General features: G+C 40.5%; 1 protein-coding gene across 3 annotated transcripts in view; it reads right to left on the reverse strand.

Annotated features, from left to right (window-relative positions):
• Positions 1 to 19,860, reverse strand: part of DPP6 (dipeptidyl peptidase like 6) — a 1,887,605-nt gene that overhangs the window by 44,932 nt on the left and 1,822,813 nt on the right. For all 3 annotated transcript variants that reach the window (XM_069729746.1, XM_069729744.1, XM_069729745.1), the window contains exons 13-17: positions 19,129 to 19,236; positions 16,197 to 16,288; positions 10,640 to 10,687; positions 9,156 to 9,274; positions 7,164 to 7,211 (exon numbers count right to left, since the gene is read on the reverse strand). In XM_069729746.1, coding sequence (XP_069585847.1) covers positions 7,164 to 7,211; positions 9,156 to 9,274; positions 10,640 to 10,687; positions 16,197 to 16,288; positions 19,129 to 19,236 — 415 coding nt within the window. The remainder of the gene's footprint in view (positions 1 to 7,163; positions 7,212 to 9,155; positions 9,275 to 10,639; positions 10,688 to 16,196; positions 16,289 to 19,128; positions 19,237 to 19,860) is intronic.

Raw genomic sequence — 19,860 nt, forward strand, 5'->3', positions numbered from 1 at the left:
CTATATATTGTTACAAAGACTTGGTTTCTTTGGAGCTCACTCCTATCTCCTTTACTGGCACTTGGGAGGACCACTTACTGAATGGCTCATCTCCTTGGTTCAACAGTCCATTGTAAACTCTGGGGGAAGTTATAGGTAAGTATTTCATATCCCAAGAGTGCTCTTGTGCAATGAGATGTTCATATATATACAGATGTCCTGGATCTCCGAGGCGGACATACCATTGGTGCAATCTATGCAGTCTCACGGTGACCCAAGAAGAAAATAGGCCACTTCCAGCTCCAAACAGGTGCAATTGTGCATTATTAGGAGCAATTGAACTGCAATTGGTCTGTAAACTGTTCTTGCACAGGGGCCCTTTTCTCTCTATGTCAACCCTATTGGGTCCTACAGACTCACAGACACTTTTCATAAAAAAGGTCCATAATAAGGCACCATGGTCCATTAACTCACAACTCCCTAGTAGGGTAAATCCGAATGGGTTTTTCCCAATGTAAAAAGCCCATCTAAGGAGTCTCTGCCATCCTTTTTTTCCTACATGTGCTAAAAGTGTGCATGTACATTTAATTATTATCATAAAATAATAGTTTTGGAGCTCAAGTATCTGATATTGTTTAAATCATTGAAAGTGCAGCATTAAAATCAATCCCTCTAATCCCTGCTTTTTTATTACTTTTACATTCTGACGCATTCGAAAACTATTATTTCTCCTAAGACAGCAGTTTTACTTTATTGCATCTACAGAACCTATATAGTATTGACTATCCATCATTTGTCATTTTTTTAAAGCCCGGGTAGCAGATTATAGAAAATATTTCATTGATTTTAACTATGATACAATAATGTTTATTGGTAAAGTGTAATAAAAGTCTAATACTGAGCTCCTATCAACATGAAACCTCATTTTAAGTAGGAACTAAAATCCTTAGTGAAATAATAAAAACTGTAAAAAAGCTGTTATGTGTAAAAATAATAATACAACTACATAATAAGCTCAATTCTTTATTGTGATTCTCATTTAATTAAGACTAACAGAACTCGCTTTATCAGCTGAAAGATGCCTGTCACTCAAGGGAGTTGTGCAGAGTCTCGTGTTTGTTCCCATAATTACTAGAAAGGATAAATAGTTATGGCTTAGAGGAGATTGGCATATCTCCTAGAAGACACACTGGTTTGGTTTTAGGACCACTGGGAATGTGTTATTCAATGAAGCAGAAATTGCTATTTCTCAGTTAAATATGAACGCCCCATGATATTCTGAAGAGAGTTGCAATTAGCCATTATCAAGTAATTTATTGCTCTGAAAAAGAAAACATCAAGAAAAGCAATGAAACTCTCGGCAATGAACTTTTATATCTCCAGAAAATTATTAAAAGTTTAAATTAATAGCTTTATAAATAAATTCCAATTCAATATTCTGCAGAGCACTAATATAACCATTGATCATATTGGATTCTATTTCTTGTATTATAAATACAATATCATTTAGAAGCTCTTAAAAAAAAAACTCAAGAAAGAACAAAAACACTACGATGATAAACTATTGTTTAAAAACATTAATTAAAAAGATCAGTTAATGTATGGACTTCTTGAATGAAAAATGTTTTCTTGTATAGTCATGTATTTATATTTTCACTATGAACCTCTATGGTATATAAATATATGGCATAGAGCTGAAAAAATGAATAAAAAGGTGCCGTACATGTTAGGCTTGGTTCAGATAGCTCTTTGCCCTACACCCAGTAGCCCTGTCAGGGCTTATGTCTGAACCCTGGCATATGCACTGGTGGGGCCATTGACTACAATGGTGCAGAGTCACTACGTGCTCTGTGGTGCATCATTTGCAGCCATTTACGCCTATTGGAGGCAGACAGCGAGCTACAGTAGACTATATATTGGTACCCGCCTCCAATAAGCGTATACGGCCAAATATGATGTAAGACGGAGCACGCGGTGACTCCGTCTACATCAGTTTTGTCAATGATCCCATTGGCGCATATATATGAATCCAGTTTTGTGGGGGACGTAAGTCCCGATGGCGCCACTGAGGGTAGGAGAAAATGCTATTTCAACCCATCCTTAGGCTACATTTACATGTTCAGTGTTTGGTGAGTATTTTACATCAGTATTTGTAAGCCACAACCAAGAGTGGAACAATCAGAAGGAAAATATAGTAAAAACACGTCACCACTTCTGTAGTTTTCACTCTTTGTTTTGGCTTAGAAATACTGGTATAAAATACTGAACGTGTGAAGATTATTCTTGAAATGGATCTGTCACCGGATTTCAAAATATAAACCCCATACATATTTAAAGAGATATCACAGATCTGGTGAAGCTGGTGTACTTACTTTGATAATCTATATTGGAATAGCTGTATAATCCTATCTGCAAATTTTAACTCAATATCCACAAACCTAGACTGATTGACAGCTCCTCAATGTCCCTCCTCCATGGTCCTGCTGTATCCACCAACCTAGACTGATTGACAGCTCCTCAATGTCCCTCCTCCATGGTCCTGCTGTATCCACCAACGTAGACTGATTGACAGCTCCTCAATGTCCCTCCTCCATGGTCCTGCTGTATCCACCAACCTAGAGGGATTGACAGCTCCTCAATGTCCCTCCTCCATGGTCCTGCTGAGTTCCCACCCACGTAGCCTGATTCATAATTTCCTAAGTGTCCCTCCTCCCTGCTGCTGCTGAATTCTCACACTGGTCAGTACATGGGCTATATAATCCTTTCATTTTATTATCAGGATTATATAGCCATTCTGATATGAATTTTTACAGTAAGTACTGCAGGCTCAAACATCTATTTAAAGAGTTACTTCCGTCTTCATAAGCAGGTAAAGTCAGAAAGTGCATGTAGATGCAAGCAATTTTGCAATTTACTGCTTATTAAAATTTTCAGCCTTTCTTGAGATACTAACCCTTTTGTTTTGTTTACAGCTTGCTGCCTTGGAGACCGACCACTGTTGCAAGACAGCGGAACATGGACAGTGCTTACAAGCACTTTTCTATTGAGCATGTATGCAATGTTTTGAAGGTAACCAGGATTACTGAACTGCGCTGTTACCTCCTAGTCCCGGCTTATGCATTATACAGCAGTGGTCGGTGTCCTAGGTAACAAGCAGTAAACAAAACAAAAGTGTTATCTCAAGAAGGGCTGCAAATTTTAATAAGCAGTACATTGCAAAAATGCTTGTTCTTTACTAGCACGGTCAGACAATCTTGATGTATGAAGACGGGAATAACCCTTTAATAATGCGTGCATTGTAACACAGTCTCAATGAATTCAATCAAGTTTTACTGAACTCAATTCTACTCAATGTACTAATATATAATATTTATATCTTTATTATACTCCTGTCAAGATCACACCTCACCACCTGCACGCTTGACCCGCTCCTGTCCCACCTCATCCCTAACTTCACCACAGTCTTCATCTCAGCTCTAACACACCTCTTCAACCTTTCACTTACAAATGGTGTCTTTCCCATATCCCTCAATCACACCCATCCTCAAAAAGCCCTCCCTCGACCCATCCTCTGTGTCTAGCTATCGCCCGATATCTCTTCTTCCTTATGCCTCAAAACTACTGGAAGAGCATGTCCATCTTGAACTGTCTACCCACCTTTCATCCTGCTCCCTATTTGACAGGTTACAGTCTGGCTTCCGACCACATCACTCAACTGAAAGTGCCCTAACTAAAGTCACAAACGACCTACTAACCGCCAAGAGCAAGCGACACTACTCTGTCCTCCTTCTCCTGGACCTGTCTTCTGCCTTTGACACTGTGGACCATTCCTTCCTGCTACAAATTCTCTCATCTCTTTGCATCAAAGACTTGGCCCTATCCTGGATCTTGTCATATCTAACAGACCGGACATTCAGTGTCTCCCTCTCTCACACCACCTCTACACCTCACCCCCTGTCTGTCGATGTTCCCCAAGGCTCAGTTCTAGGACCCCTACTCTTCTCCATCTACACCTTTGGCCTATGAAAGCTCATAGGATCCCACGGTTTGCAGTATCATCTCTACACCAATGACACACAGATCTACCTATCTGGACCTGACCTCACCTCCTTACTGACCAAAATCCCACAATGTCTTTCTGCTATTTCAGTTTTCTTTTCTGCTCGCTTTCTAAAACTGAACATGCACAAAACAGAATACATCATCTTTGCCCCTTCTCATTCTACCTCTCCACCGAACCTATCCATCAATGTCAATGGCTGCTCTCTTTCCCGAGTCCCGCATGTTCGGTGTCTCGGGGTGATCCTCGACTCTGCCCTCTCCTTCAAGCCATATATCCAAGCCCTTGCCTCCTCCTGCCATCTCAAACAAATATTTCCCGGATCCGCTCATTCCTTGACCAAGAAACCACAAAAACACTAGTGCATGCCTTTATCATCTCCCACCTTGACTACTGCAACTTCCAACTCTCTGGCCTCCCCTCTAGCACTCTGGCACCACTCCAACCCATCCTACACTCTGCTGCTCGACTAATCCACCCATTTCCCCCCTATTACCTAGCCTCTACTCTATGCCAAGCCCTTCACTGGCGTCCTGTTGTCCAGAGGCTCTAGTTCAAAACCCTAACTATGATGTACAAAGCCATCCACAACCTGTCTCCTCCATACATGTGCAATATGGTCTCCCGGTACTTACCTACATGCAACCTTCAATCCTCTCAAGATATCCTCCTCTAGTCCCCTTTCATCTCTTTTTCCCACAACCGAATACAAGACTTCTCTCCCCAACACATGAGACACTCGCCTACCATGGAAACCTTCAAAAAGAACCTGACGACTCACCTCTTCCGACAAGCCTACATCCTGCAATGATCCTCAGTCTGCTGAACTGCCGCACAACTAGCTCTACCCTCTCCTAGTGTATCCTCACCCATCCCCTGTAGACTGTGAGCCCTTGCGGGCAGGGTCCTCTCTCCTTTTGTACTTGTGTGCCTAGTTTTAGCTCATGTTTATTGTACTTATCTATGTATGCCCCTTTTCACATGTAAAGCGCCATGGAAAAATGGCGCTATTAAAAAATGTCTAATAATAATAATAATAATCATACAATATTATATATCAATCATACAACCACAATAGAAAAATATATAACACTTTGCCTTAGCTGCAATGGGAGAATGAAGAATCATTTCCTACTCTGCAATAATGAAACAGCGAACACTGCTCTGAATTGTGGCAAATAACATTAAGCCCTCAAACAGATTGCAATAGACATAATCCAAAAAATATATTTCCCAAATATGGATATTTAACAATTTTTTTCTGACCCCTCTGCAAAAAGCAAAGTGTGCATATTAATTCAGTTACTCCATTATTTCTTGAGCATAAATATGAAACTCCTTGCTGTGATACACCTTAATATTTGCCCGAGGTAAGTATGTCGTTAATAATTTACATCCCGTCTGTGGTCGCCTTGCAGGCTGATTATTTAAATGTGTCGGATAATTCTATTCCCCATTGTGCGCCACGACATGATCCTGCTGACAATATTGACAGCTAAATCGTAGAAATTAAAGAGCTGATCCCGTATTTTGCAATAGTAGAAAATTACTTTAACATCTGCTGATAAAAGTACATAGTCAGGAAAGAAAAAAAGAAATATTTTCAGGACAGAGCCTGAAACTTGCTTACATTTCGTACACAGGACTCTGCATGGAAATGTATATTAGAACCTCCTTGGTTGTGCAAAAGATCCATAATCAAAAAGGAGGCTGACATTACCATTCACTGCACTGTTTATATGAATTTCATCCCCGAGTATCTGGTGAAGTAAATCCACTATTATGTAAATCACTGAAGTTTTTTTGGACAAAATGAGAAAAAAGGTCTTTTATTTTTCCAACAGCAATCTTGTGGAAAAGGCACTCACATTCCCTTCTTCAAACAACTATCGGCAGGGGTGCAGAAAGAAGAACAACCACAGATCTAATATTAATGGCTTAGCCTATGGATTTTAAAAGGTTGGATTATCCCTTTAAGTCCCTTTGGGTAGAAGTCCTAGATCCTAACCTCTTCACCTCCGGGCAATTTTCCATTTTTTGTTTTCTCCTTCCTTTCTTTCAAGACCCATAACCTTTTTATTTTTCCATCAATATGGCTGTACGATAGCTTTTTTTAAAGGACAACCCCCGACTGTAATGACAAACAAATGGCATCCCGCAATCATGTGACAGGGGAGCCAATTGGCAGGACTTGTGACGCACTTGCGACCGATGAGATTGACAGTGGCAGTAACCACTTAACGACCAGTAATGGAGTGAACACAACCAAGTACTGCAGATCAGCTCCTACTCAACAGCTCCTATTCCACAGACTAGGAGCTGATCTGCAGTACCCGGCAGGGACTGCTACATATGGAATAGAGCTGCAAAGTGCACTTCCGTTCAAAGTTTTTCCATCCTGCCTCCCGTGTTTATAACAGCCGATCAGTGGGGTGTGCTGGGTGTTGGATTTGTACTGATATTGAGGACCTATCCTGAGCAAAGGACATCAATATCTTGGATCCAGACAACCCTTTTAATGACATAGGCAAATTTTCATTAGGTAGAAATTTATGTTAAACATAGAAGCCACTGTTACACTGATTTTATAGACACTGTAAAGGTAAGAAGGACAAATAAAACAATTTTGGAAAAATTCACGCCAGACATGTCAGTCGAAGCAAGGATCACCAAGATGCCGCTTGCCTACTTTGGACACATTACATGAAGAGAGCAATCACTAGAGATGGACGTCATGATTGTAAAAATAAAAGGAACAAGTAGAAGAAGCAGATCAGCAATGCCATGTCTTGATACTATTGAGATAATGGTGGAAAAGACACTGGTGGACCTATCAAGGCTTCCACAAGATCGGTCTTCCTACAGAGCGTTCATCCATCAACTTGCCATGGCTCAAAATTGAGTTAAAGGACATTAAACAGAAAAAAAGGAAATCTAGTAATCCAGGTAGATCACTGGCAGCAGTTTTCTTCTCAGTTACATTACCAATTATCTACAGTTCCTAGCTTTCCTTGCGGGCTCTGCTCGAATGTTGCTCCATGCTGTGTATGCCTTCGTGCCACTAATATCAGGAATGTGACTTACTATTACCAATACCTAGAGGCGCCATTTCAGTGTTACTTACTTTGGTTGTCGGTTGTGTTATGAATGGTAACAACTGGAACCCTTGGACCTAATAAAAAATAAGCCGTAAAAAAATATCATTAGTGACAGTGAACTAAAATGACATACTAAAAAGAGCCCTCTACAATAATGACAAAATGGTGATAGAGAACATAAAACAAATGTTATGTTCTCTTATGTCACACTAATTTATTTATTGCTCCAATCTATTAATTAAATTAGCTAATGTGATTAGAAATTTCTTTCCGTTTTACGTCTCCAGCTCACATGCACACCAATGTCTCCCTATGTTTACAGACTACAAAAAGCTCTGTACTCTTCCGACCTACAATTACATGTAACTGCTCTTCTGCTGCCTATAGGTTAAGTCGATGAGGGAATAGAGACCTTGGAGTTATGTTCTCTTATGGGGTTTAGATGCGACCTCCCTTTGGACACTAAATATGGACCACATACGAGAGCATTGGTGTTTTGAAACATGGCCCATTGACATCCAGAAAATATATTAGAGCATTGTTTTTTCATGGTGTATGCAAATCGAGAAACGGAAAAAAATACAATAAAAGGGTGTTTTTTATCTTCCAAAAGTGAAATTTGTTCCCCCCCCAGCCTCTCCCCCAATTTAGTACCACAGGCAGCTGCCTGCTCTATCATCCTTCACCGCAAACTCGATATTTATCAACCCTACCCATAGCCTAAGTTTTCTGGCTTAAATTTTTCCCCATTTTATTATATGCAACACAAAAATATGCAACGAAAGGTGAAAACAAATGCTATCAAAAGTAAAAATCTGCTGACTACAGCAAAAAAAAAAAAAAAAAATTGGACTAAAAACACCCTACAGAATACCATTCACGTGAGACCTCTTCTGTGCTCTCTTGGGTCTACGTGGCTGATAAATTTATTCCACAAGCTAAACTCCCAGCGTGTAAACAAAGGAAATTCAGATGTTTGGTGCCCACGTCCATAGTGCGCCTCTTAAACATTGATGAATGATTTAAAAGAGCAGCTGCCAGCGACGTGAACTGAGAAGAGAGAGCGCTGCCGAAATAAGATAATTGGCCAGCGTGGTATCTATTTGCCGATTGCAGATCTCTTTATTTGTTGCTTTATGAATAATTCATATGTGATACATGATGTTCTCATAGTGAAGATATTATCCTTCAAATAACGGGTGCACATTACTTTTGTTTAGGCACAGGATAATGTTGTTAATATATTTTTTTAATCTGGTGACAGCAATTTGATCAGCTTGACACAGGTAGTATGGGCTGTTGTATGGGGCTCTTTGGGAACAAACAGCCAAGCAGTGTGTATACATGTTGTATATTTACAGTATATATACAGTGGGGGAAATAAGTTTTTGATCCCTTGCTGATTTTGTAATCTTTTTCTAGTCTTTCAGGTTACATCGGGGGGCTTATCTACTACAGCACTACAGAATGCTGTAGATAAGCCCCTGTTGCTGATGGCCGCAGCTCATCTTCGACTTTTGGCAAGTTCCCTTTAAAACAGATTGCAGGCAATGAGCGAGACTCCTTGTCTTCCTATTCCTGCTCTCCTGTCTGTCAAGCTGAATACAGTCATAGCATTTTGCTCATGCCTAAGGCTACATTCACATTTGTGTTGTGCGGTGCTGCGTCGGCGACGCAACGCACAACGCAAATGTGAACGCATGCACAACGCAGCGTTTTGTGACGCATGCGTTCACTTTTTCATGGTTTTTGGCGCAGAAAAAACTGCATCATGCAGCGTTCTCTGCGCCCTGACGCATGCGCTGCAGTGACGCATGTGTCACAAAACGCAAGTGCAATGCATGTCCATGCGCCCCCCATGTTAAATATAGGGGCGCATGACGCATGCGTCGCAGCGGTTGCGCCCGACGCAACGCAAATGTGAACGTAGCCTAAGTTTGATGGCATATGATCTGATCACATATTTCTCCATTAATCATTGGAGTAGACAGGATAATGTATTGCTCTGGCTATAATACCTTCACATTTCAGTAAGAAGTACTCCAGAGTGTGGCTGAACGAGGCACTGACATAGGTACAGTTCTCAATCAATAAGCATGAGATGCACTGTCTGTTGAAGCTCCCATTGGTGTTAGTACTGCAAAGAAAATAATTAGCAAAGTGTATCAGTCTTAGTTTACATTATTCCCAATTCACAGTACAAGAAGCTATAGTGGATACATCATGGGAAAAAAGCCAGAGAGTTAAGAAAATATCAAAGTAACGATTATCTAATTACTTCCCTTACTTCTTAAGAAACATCAGCATATCTATCTGAATGTAAAGTCTGGACAGAAAAATTACTTATGTATTAAGTAAAATTTACACCTAATTGAGGCAAGCAATAATCTGGCTAAATAATATAATCTCCTTACAAATTTGAAAACGCTGTCCATAACTAATATATTGAATAGATCCTTATTGTAGGTGGGGTGTCACTTTATGAACTGTTTAGTGACCACTCGTGAGTTTTGTAGACCACTCTCTATTCAAATGTGATGAGGACATGATGTTGTGGCACAAATACAAGTATTACAAGTCCTCCTCCTGCAATTGGTAGTGTAGACCGCACAGTTCTCATGTCCACCAAATGGCCGCTCCATCAGCCTCCTCCGACTGTAAAAAAGATTTCCTAATTGAGCTAATTGGCAAGTCTGGTCACATGCTTGTTAATTAGCAGCCATTTTGTAGAGCAAATGATCTCTTCATTAGGAAGGCCACAATAGTATGGGCAGGAGGAGAGCCTGAAATACTGAATTATATATTACTAGGTGCCACAAAATTTCACCTCCAACACATTTGTTAAAGCAGCGCTCCCATTAAAGTTATCGTTTTAATATATTGCAATCATCATATTATACAGCACTGTGTATTTACAATTTCTTATTTTGTCTTTCTACCCAATTACTTATTCTCTGTTCTATGTAGAATCAGGAATTCTCTTTTCCCTATATGAATCATTCCCCTCTTCACCTAAGTTACTTATCACCCGTCAGAACTATGCAGTTTCCATACTGTCATACAGATGACAGTGTGTGAGCCAGCAGCTGTGACCGGCAGTAAAAAGGTTACCGCCGGTCACAGGCATCGGCTGATGAGAGTATTAGTCTCATCATCCTTCAGCTGGCCTCGCTGATAGCGTTGAGAGCAGGTGTACGATGATGGGAGTATTCACCACCAGCAGACGCCTGTGCAATAAATAAATAATAATTAAAAAATGGCGTGCGGTCCTCTCTATTTATGATAAAAAACGCAGGCAAAGCCTCTGCTTTCTGGAGAAGTCCATGTTCAGGGTCCATGCACAAACAATAGGTGTTCGGTACTGACCCCGACCTTTACTGCTTGGTTTTGCCCATTACTAATACTGAATATGATATTCATACTACTTTTAAAATGAATACATCCTAAAATTGTGCCCTGCGATCAGATGGCGGCACAATGTAACAGATCAAAGCCTATTTACCTGTATAACTGTCTGCGTGTAGGGGAGTCTTCCGTGCTGAGAAAGTATCTACATGAAATTAAAAACACAGATTAAACAGGGAATAGAGAATATACGTCTCACATAAAAGATACAGAGTAGCAGCAGGTAGTTATAGTTATAGAGGAAAAAATAAATAAATTAAGCCTAAAACGCTGAAGGGGAAACTGCGGTGACTTTGAACTATTTTCCTTCCCTCTCTTGGTCCCAAGTCATTAATCCAGTTCCTTTAGAAACAATGTCGATGTTTGATCTGAAATCGCCTTTACATAAAGGGGATTATTTAATGCAGCATGAAAAATACATTTTTTCTTTTTGGTTATTTTTTTTTTTTTTTTGCTGATCATTAGTCTTCAGTGATCATTATTTTACTTTCTTTCACCTAAATTTTCCGACATAGGAATCATGTCATAGTTTATGAGACACAATAATGAGAGGTGAAAGATGACAAATTGCCACGTGAAGCCGGATGATTCCGTAATCTTGTGAGTTCAATCTCACTTAACAAATCTGTTCCATTGTCAAACTTGACAAACCCATAACTTCCTTTTCAAGTCACCCAGAAATTTTTTTAATGTTTTTTTTTCTCTTCTGACAACAACAGGCACTGAGAGAAGCTTTCTCCTTGAAAAGACGTGGGAAGCTGAGATTGATGAAAAGATTCACAGTCTCGTATTGAAACCTTTGTGAATTCTCAATGATTGTCAGACCTCAAGAGTCAGGGATCTGCGACCTAACACACAGAACGCCTTCTCTGTATAGCAACTGGAAACTGAGTCAAAGCGCATTTTATTATGTTTCACTGTGGCTAGAAATGACCGGATTTGCAAGAGTTGACATCTTTTATCGGGTTGGACAATTGCCATCATTTGTCTTGTAGGAATTCAGTTTATATTAGCTTAGCAACTTTTGGATAACTTGCTCTTAACAATGTTAGTAAGTTATATCATTAGCAGCAATGCCGAATTATTAAGAAGGCAAGAAAGCAGTTTCCCCAGGAATTCTTCCATCTACATGCCTACACTTCCAAGATAACATATATCAATTTTACGGTAATACTTTTAGTGTACTGCCAACAATATATGTAAATATGTTGTTGTAGAGGGGATTATCCTTTTGGTAAAACTTATTATTAATTGCTACCGTTACAACTGACTAAAAGAAATCCATTGTCTTCTATTTATGTTTATTACCACTGGGAAAAATCGAAAATTGGCTGTCAGATCTGGAGAGGACAAAGGATCAGGCTGATTAAAATACAACATGGCCTTTGGTTATTTTCCCGAACATCTAATGTCAAGAGATAGTTAGGGCTTTTCACATGTAGTATTTTGATGCATTTTTTACATTCATTACAGGTCCGCAAGCCGAAGCACCAATTATATGTGGGTGATGTCAGATCACATGATCTACACACCCACTCAGGAAGCGCCGTGATAGGGGAACTGATGACATTTAACAGTGTCCTTCCCCAATATAAACTACGTCCACCACCTTTAATGCTTTATTTTTCAGAAGTCTAGCAAGCTGTTCTATATGTCCCAAACCCACTCTGCAGATCCCCCAAAATACCTTTCATAATCCCCCATACAGTGCGGTCCGGACCAGTGGGCGTCACCAGTATTGCTTTGGTGCCTCCTCTATCTCCAAAATCACCATACTCCTGCCCTGCATCATATGCATGATACGTCCTATGTCATCCACACAGTGACTCCCAATCTCTCTCATGCATATCATGCACATGAGTCAAGGAAGCAGGATAGTGATTGCAAGGATAGAAAGTGCCGAACAATGTGTCAGGTCAGTAGTCTGCACCGTGCCGACTACTGACATTACGTGTTGCTCAGGCACTTTCCATAAGGTGGAGGTGCATTAAATAATAAGTGTCTCCCAATTTCTCTCTCATGCATATCATGCACATGAGTCAAGGAAGCAGGATAGTGATTGCAGGGATAGAAAGTGCTGAGCAATGTGTCAGGTCAGTAGTCTGCACCGTGCCGACTACTGACATTACGTGTTGCTCAGGCACTTTCCATAAGGTGGAGGTGCATTAAATAATAAGTGTCTCCCAATTTCTCTCTCATGCATATCATGCACATGAGTCAAGGAAGCAGGATAGTGATTGCAGGGATAGAAAGTGCTGAGCAATGTGTCAGGTCAGTAGTCTGCACCGTGCTGACTGCTGATATTACATGTTGCTCAGGCACTTCCCATAAGGTGGAGGTGCATTAAATAATACGTGTCTCCCTGCCATTGGCTAGGGAACCTTTAGGACAGCACGTGTTATCCTTTTAAAAAGGAGGGAGTTCGTGCACCCAAAGGAGAATGCCCAGGGATCTGCAAGTAGTGCGTAGAGCCCGGGCAGTAGCCAGGGTGGAAGGAAATGCAGGATGGGGGCTGCAGTGGTGAGTGATTCGGCATCTCTGTCGAGGCAGGAGAGAAATGTGCTAGAAGGCCGACGCTACAGAAACTAGTGCATGCTGTGATTTTTTTTTAAGAGAACTGTGTAAACATGGTCATCTGAACAACCCTATAGAAAAAAATTGGTGCGAGTGCAATCTGTTTTTTTTTAGGCAGCACTCGGATTGAAAATATGGTGTGTGAGTATAGCCTCACAAGCACATCTAGGAGCACCTGAGATAAATAGGGAAATACTGCACCCTGCTGCTGTCCCTTCTTTTCTGAATCACTTTTGTGAACTACTCATTACATTCTGTAATTACTGTATGAGTCTAAGTGAAGATTCATCAAACATAGAACTTGTCTTAAAAGCTAACCGCAGATATGTTTTTGCTGTTGACTGAATGATTCAAGATGAAAATGATTCCACCAATGTAATGTTATGCTCCAGTATCATGAATGCAAGTACTGTATATTACCGGTATATAGGAGAAAAGAAAGAAGAGATATCAAACGCCTTCAGGGCTGATTCTCTAAAGAACTATATGAGAAAACTCCACCTGTGTATTCAATTTTTTTCCTTGGACATCAGATGCTCTAGGTGCCTGACAGCGAGCACAGAACTGGTAACAACCTCCGGATGAGTTCTGTAACAGCCACCTAATGGCCTATGGTTAATGAACTGCTTTATGTATTTTTCATAATGAAGTACTACCTAAAAATGTAATGCGCAAATTGTCTCTTTAAACAGGAAGAGTACTAGAACTCTAGCGCCACCTACTGGAAGCTGGGATCCTAAAAGTCAATATCGACTCTTTAACCCCTTCATGACCTTGGGATTTTTCGTTTTTCCGTGTTCGTTTTTCACTCCCCTCCTTCCCAGAGCCATAACTTTTTTATTTTTCCTTCAATTTGGCCATGTGAAGGCTTATCTTTTGCGGGACGAGTTGTACTTTTGAACAACATCATTGGTTTTAGCATGTCGTGTACTAGAAAACGGGAAAAAAATTCCAAGTGCGGTGAAATTGCAAAAAAAGTGCAATCCCACACTTGTTTTTTGTTTGGCTTTTTTGCTAGGTTCACTAAATGCTAAAACTGACCTGCCATTATGATTCTCCAGGTCATTACGAGTTCATAGACACCTAACATGACTAGGTTATTTTTTATCTAAGTGGTGAAAAAAAATTCCAAACTTTGCTAAAAAAAAAAAAAAAAAAATTGCGCCATTTTCCGATACCCGTAGCGTCTCCATTTTTCATGATCTGGGGTTGGTTGAGTGCTTATTTTTTTGCGTGCCAAGATGATGTTTTTAATGATAGCATTTTGGTGCTGATACGTTCTTTTGATCGCCCGTTATTGCATTTTAATGCAATGTCGTGGCGACCAAAAAAACGTAACTCTGGCATTTCGCATTTTTTTCTCGCTACGCCGTTTAGTGATCAGGTTAATGCTTTTTTTTAATTGATAGATCGGGCGATTCTGAGCGCGGCGATACCAAATATGTGTAGATTTGATTTTTTTTTTAATTCATTTATTTTGATTGGGCCGAAAGGGGGGTGATTTAAACTTTTATATTTTTTTTATTTTTTTCACATTTTTTTTTACTTTTATTTTTACTTTTGCCATGCTTCAATAGCCTCCATGGGAGGCTAGAAGCAGGCACAACGCGATCGGCTCTGCTACATAGCAGCGATCATCAGATCGCTGCTATGTAGCAGAATTGCAGGTGTGCTGTGAGCGCCGACCACAAGGTGGCGCTCACAGCTGCCGAGGATCAGTAACCATAGAGGTCTCAAGGACCTCTATGGTTACTATTCTGAAGCATCGCCGACCCCCGATCATGTGACAGGGGTCGGCGATGACGTCATTTCCGGCCGCCCGGCCGGAAATGGTAGTTAAATGCCGCTGTCTGCGATTGACAGCGGCATTTAACTAGTTAATAGGTGCGGGCAGATCGCGATTCTGCCCGCGCCTATTACGGGCACATGTCAGCTGTTCAAAACAGCTGACATGTCCCGGCTTTGATGCGGGCTCACCACGGAGCCCTGCATCAAAGCAGGGGATCTGACCTCGGACGTACTATCCCGTCCGAGGTCAGAAAGGGGTTAATGAGTATTGCAATATGACTTAAGATAAAAGCCAATCCAGAATCTCAGTTTGCAGACATGGTGTTTTGGGATGGTGTTGCCCCTCATTAGTGCAAAGTTTGAAATCTAATTTGGTTAAAGAACTGATATTGACTTTTAGGATTGCTGCTTCCAATAGGTGGTGCTAGAGCTCTAGTTCTCTTCCTCTCTGAAGAGACAATTTGCATATTTAATTCCCCAGAGGAACATGCATGGCTTATAAGTCTCCTCACTCTGACATGCCAGGCTTTTATTGTCACTCTCCACAAGGAGAAACGTTACCACTTAGGGTATGTGAACACGTTGCAAATTCACTGTGGATCCGCAGCATTTTTTGAGCTGCAGAAACGCTGGAGATCCGTAATTGATTTACAGTACAATGTAAATCAATGAGAAAAAAAAAATGCTGTGCACAATTTGCGGAATATCCGCTGCGGAAACGCTGCGGTTTAAAAGAATTAGCATGTCACTTCTTTTTTGTGAATCTGCAGTGTTTTTGTACCTATTCCATTATAGAAAACCGCAGGGGTAAAAAACGCAGCAAATCCGCAAGAAAACCGCAGCAAAACCGCACAAAAAATGCGACAAATCCGCAGGTGCGTTTTCTGCCAGGAGAGGCAGAATCCGCACCAGAAATTCCTAAGCCTAATCCGAAACGTGTGCAGACCCCATGCCTAAAAATATGTAATACAGCGGACTTTTATTTTATCAGCTAGTTCTCAATTTAATGAATATTAAGAAAGAATGGTTGCTATGGATAGCACTACTTTTTGCATTAAACTGACTTCCCCCTATGTCATAAAGGATGGCGAAGTTTGTTACAAAAATAGAAAATAAAATGCCAGAGGATTTTTCAACATTTTTGTATGTGGAGACATATTTTCGGAATTCTGGTGAGTTAATGTGCCTCAATATTTACTTCTAAACTTTTTCGTAGCCGTTACTGACCATGGGCTTCATGTACCGGTTACAAAAGTAATATGAGGCTTATAGGCTTGATAATATCTACTTACATTTTTTGATTCTTTTCATCATATGCAAGAATCTCAGTAACATCCCAGTCTCCTGAGGTAATGGACTGTAAATTGTCATTACTGTTGTTAGCCTAAAAGATAAATGGAAAGGTTGACATGAAAAAGAAAAAAAATCTGAATAAATTGTGACAAATGTATGCGAATATTGTCACAGTGAGGACTGAGGCTACGGCCATGTAGTCGCATCTATATGCACAATCTATAAAGGTCTATGACATTATGACGTTGTTGTTGTTGGAGCATTTCAGATTTGGGGTCCCCACTTTGAATTTTGTCTGGGACACCATTTGTTAAGGCCACGTTCACACGCTCAGTATTTGGTCAGTATTTTACATCAGTATTTGTAAGCCAAAACCAGGAGTGGAAAAATATAATAGAAACACGTCACGTCTTCTGCATTTTTCACCCAATCCTGGATTCGTATTGCAAATACTGATCTAAAATACTGACCAAATACTGAGCGTGTGAACGTGGCCTAAACCTGGCTTTGCCTACCTGTTCCCTGCATAAGACCGATATTACAAATCAGCTCTATTTGCTTCAATGGATCTGAGCTAACACAAATTTGGCACAGATGTGGTGCTGTCTCTAAGGGCTCGTGCACACCACAGATTTTCTCGTAAGGCTGGAGTCACACATGCGAGAAACACGTCCGTGTCTCGCATGTGACAAGCAAGCTCTGGCGCCGGCACTTCGGAGCGGAGCGTGCGGCCGCATAGCAACACATGGAGCCGCACGCTCCGCTCCCAAGTGCCGGCGCCAGAGCTTGCTTGTCACATGCGAGACACGGACGTGTTTCTCGCATGTGTGACTCCGGCCTAACAGTGTTATTCATGGTTTTCACAGATAGCTCTTGTACCTGTGATATTCTTTGTGTCTGTGCACATGTCCAATTTTTTTTCCTTGGACTACTAAGTGCTCCAGAGAAAAAAAAGTTTATGGGTCCATGAAAAAAATTTGGATCACACTCATATGACTGATTTTCATTGGCTGACAGAATGGAGAAGATGGAGAAACTTTCTTTTTCTTTTTCTTTATGTCCACGTCCAAGAGAAAGTGATGCCACTCTGATCACACACTGACCAAAGTCTGATCATAGTAATCGGACTGTTTTTCTCAAAAGTGGAGAAAACAGTAGTGTGATCCTACCCTCAAAAAAAGCTGTTATCTCTTTCTAATCCTGTCCTTTCTAATCCTGTCCTTTCTAATCCTGTCCTTTCTAATCCTGTCCTTTCTAATCCTGTCCTTGCTAATCCTGTCCTTGCTAATCCTGTCCTTTCTAATCCTGTCCTTTCTAATCTAAACTCTCTGGTAGGTCTCCATGAATGAAAGGGGTTTTCCGTAATGATATGAAAATTGCCTGACACCAGGCAATGTGTTCACATGATAAAATCTTTCAAATCCCCCACTACTCAAGTGCTGCCCTGGTGGTTCCCGACGGTCCTGCAGCTGGTCATGTACGACTCACATGAATGCTGCAGCCAATCACTGGTCTCCGGAGTGATTCTGGCATGTACTGCATGTTATCACTGAAGCATTGCCATACATCAATCATTGTATCGGACATGTGCGGACCACCAGAGCAGTTATCCTGGAACAGCAGGTGATGGGAAAGGTGGGTTATCATTGTTTTCTTCCATTGCTAGATTTAAATACACCAACTATTATCCTGCATAGATTAGGCCATAAAGCAGAAATACAATATAACACCAAGAGCCAAAGGCTTTACACACAGCCGTGTTTTAATTAAAATAATAATTTTTATTAAAGATTTTCATTAAAAAAAATATATTAAAACCGTAAGACAAATGCCACAGGTACAAGAAATATTTTAGGTGGGTGCACCCAGGACTTTAAATAATCCTCACAACCAAAACAAAGTATGTATACACATGAATCACATATAAAATGTTTTAACCTATTATGCACACACAATAAGTTGCTCCATTAATTGTAATATATTAAGAGAGGACAAATCTTCAGCATACATGGTATAGGAGACACAACAAAAACACACCATGACATACATAGACCCCTATTCTTAGGCCGGGGTCACACTTGCGGGTGCAATACAAGAAACTCGCGCGAGTCTCTCATCTCAATACCCGGCAATGCCGCTGACACTCAGGACCGGAGCGTGTGATTGCATGTGTTTCTATGCAGCTGAACACTCCGGTCCCGAGTGTCGGCGGCAGTGCTGGGTATTGAGGCGAGTTTCTCGCATTGCACTCGCAAGTGTGACCCCGGCCTTACAGGCAAAGTTGCAGTCAGGACATGGGGTATGTGTAGATGTATATTCTATAAGGCAAAATGAAAGGGCAGATTGTATTAAACCCAAGTGGTGATATCAAGGTAAGATATGCAAGTATATCTGTTGTGGTAGCATAACAAAGGTAATCATATAATAACCATAGGTATTCAAGGTATAGTTACCTGAGAATATAAGAACCTGGGGAACCCACCACATCCGACGCACGTTTCGCTTGGAAATGCTTCGTCTTGAAGATTTGTCCTCTCTTACTATATTTCAATTAGTGGAGCAACTTATTGTGTGTGCATAATGGATTAGAACATTTTATATGCGATTTATATGTTTACATACTTTGTTTTGTTGTGAGGATTATTTAAAGTCCTGGGTGTACCCACCTAAAAAAAAAAAAATTCTTGTACCTGTGGCATTTGTCTTACGGTTTTAATATATATTTTTTATGAAGTTCTTTAATAAAAAATATTACTTTAATTAAAACACGGCTGCGTGTAAAGCCTTTTGCTCTTGGTGTTACATTGCTAGGTTAAGACAAATTTAATAAAATCTCATACAATTCCCAAACAACAGCACTTTTAGTATAATAAGAACAATCTCTTTAGTCGCTAGTCGTTTTGTGAGCCGTACTGCAAAGCAATGACTTACCTGTGATGAAGAAACGGCAATGTGGTGAAATTTCCCACGACCTAACTGCGGAATCGCTCTCACAAAGAAGAACTTTCTGCCGTCCTTCGAGAAGATCGGCTGCTCGTTCTGAAATACAGACAAGATAGAAGCGTTAGCATTCATGAGGCAAAAATCAATAGTCTAATGGCTCAGCTAAACACTTGAAGCAGAGCTGTATGAAAAACAATTGTGCAGTGTTAACTGTTATTACCCACATACTGTAGTCTCATTTCTCGCAGTCTAATGATGCCACGCCGGTAATATGTAGCTGCAACAAAAATGTAAGCCCCTGTCACATCAACTTTACAATGAATTCGATCTTACAGAAGCTCATGTGACATTCTAATTGGGCAAAAAGTGACAGATTCATACAGAAAGCAAACTCCCACACAGAAAACTAGAATTTTCTTAGTATAAAATAAGAAAATAGAAAGTCATAATGGCAATAATCAGTGAAGAAAATATGAGGGATTCAGCTGTATTCTGTCAAAATTATGTTGTGGAAGTAAAGATATTGGCGATTTCTGCCATGCAGAGTTCCAGACTTTGTTGGCATTTTTGTTAATTAGGAACAATGTTTTTGACCAAGGAGAGCCCATATTGAGGGGACAAGGTAGAGGAATGAATGAAGGCCTTGTGATTAGTTTGATTGCATAAAGCTTCCTCTCAATGAAGTAATGTCATACGAGCGCCATCATAGCATGGTAACAT

The sequence above is a fragment of the Ranitomeya imitator genome, chromosome 6 (assembly GCF_032444005.1).
Source record: "Ranitomeya imitator isolate aRanImi1 chromosome 6, aRanImi1.pri, whole genome shotgun sequence".
NCBI classification, from domain to species: Eukaryota; Metazoa; Chordata; class Amphibia; order Anura; family Dendrobatidae; genus Ranitomeya; species Ranitomeya imitator.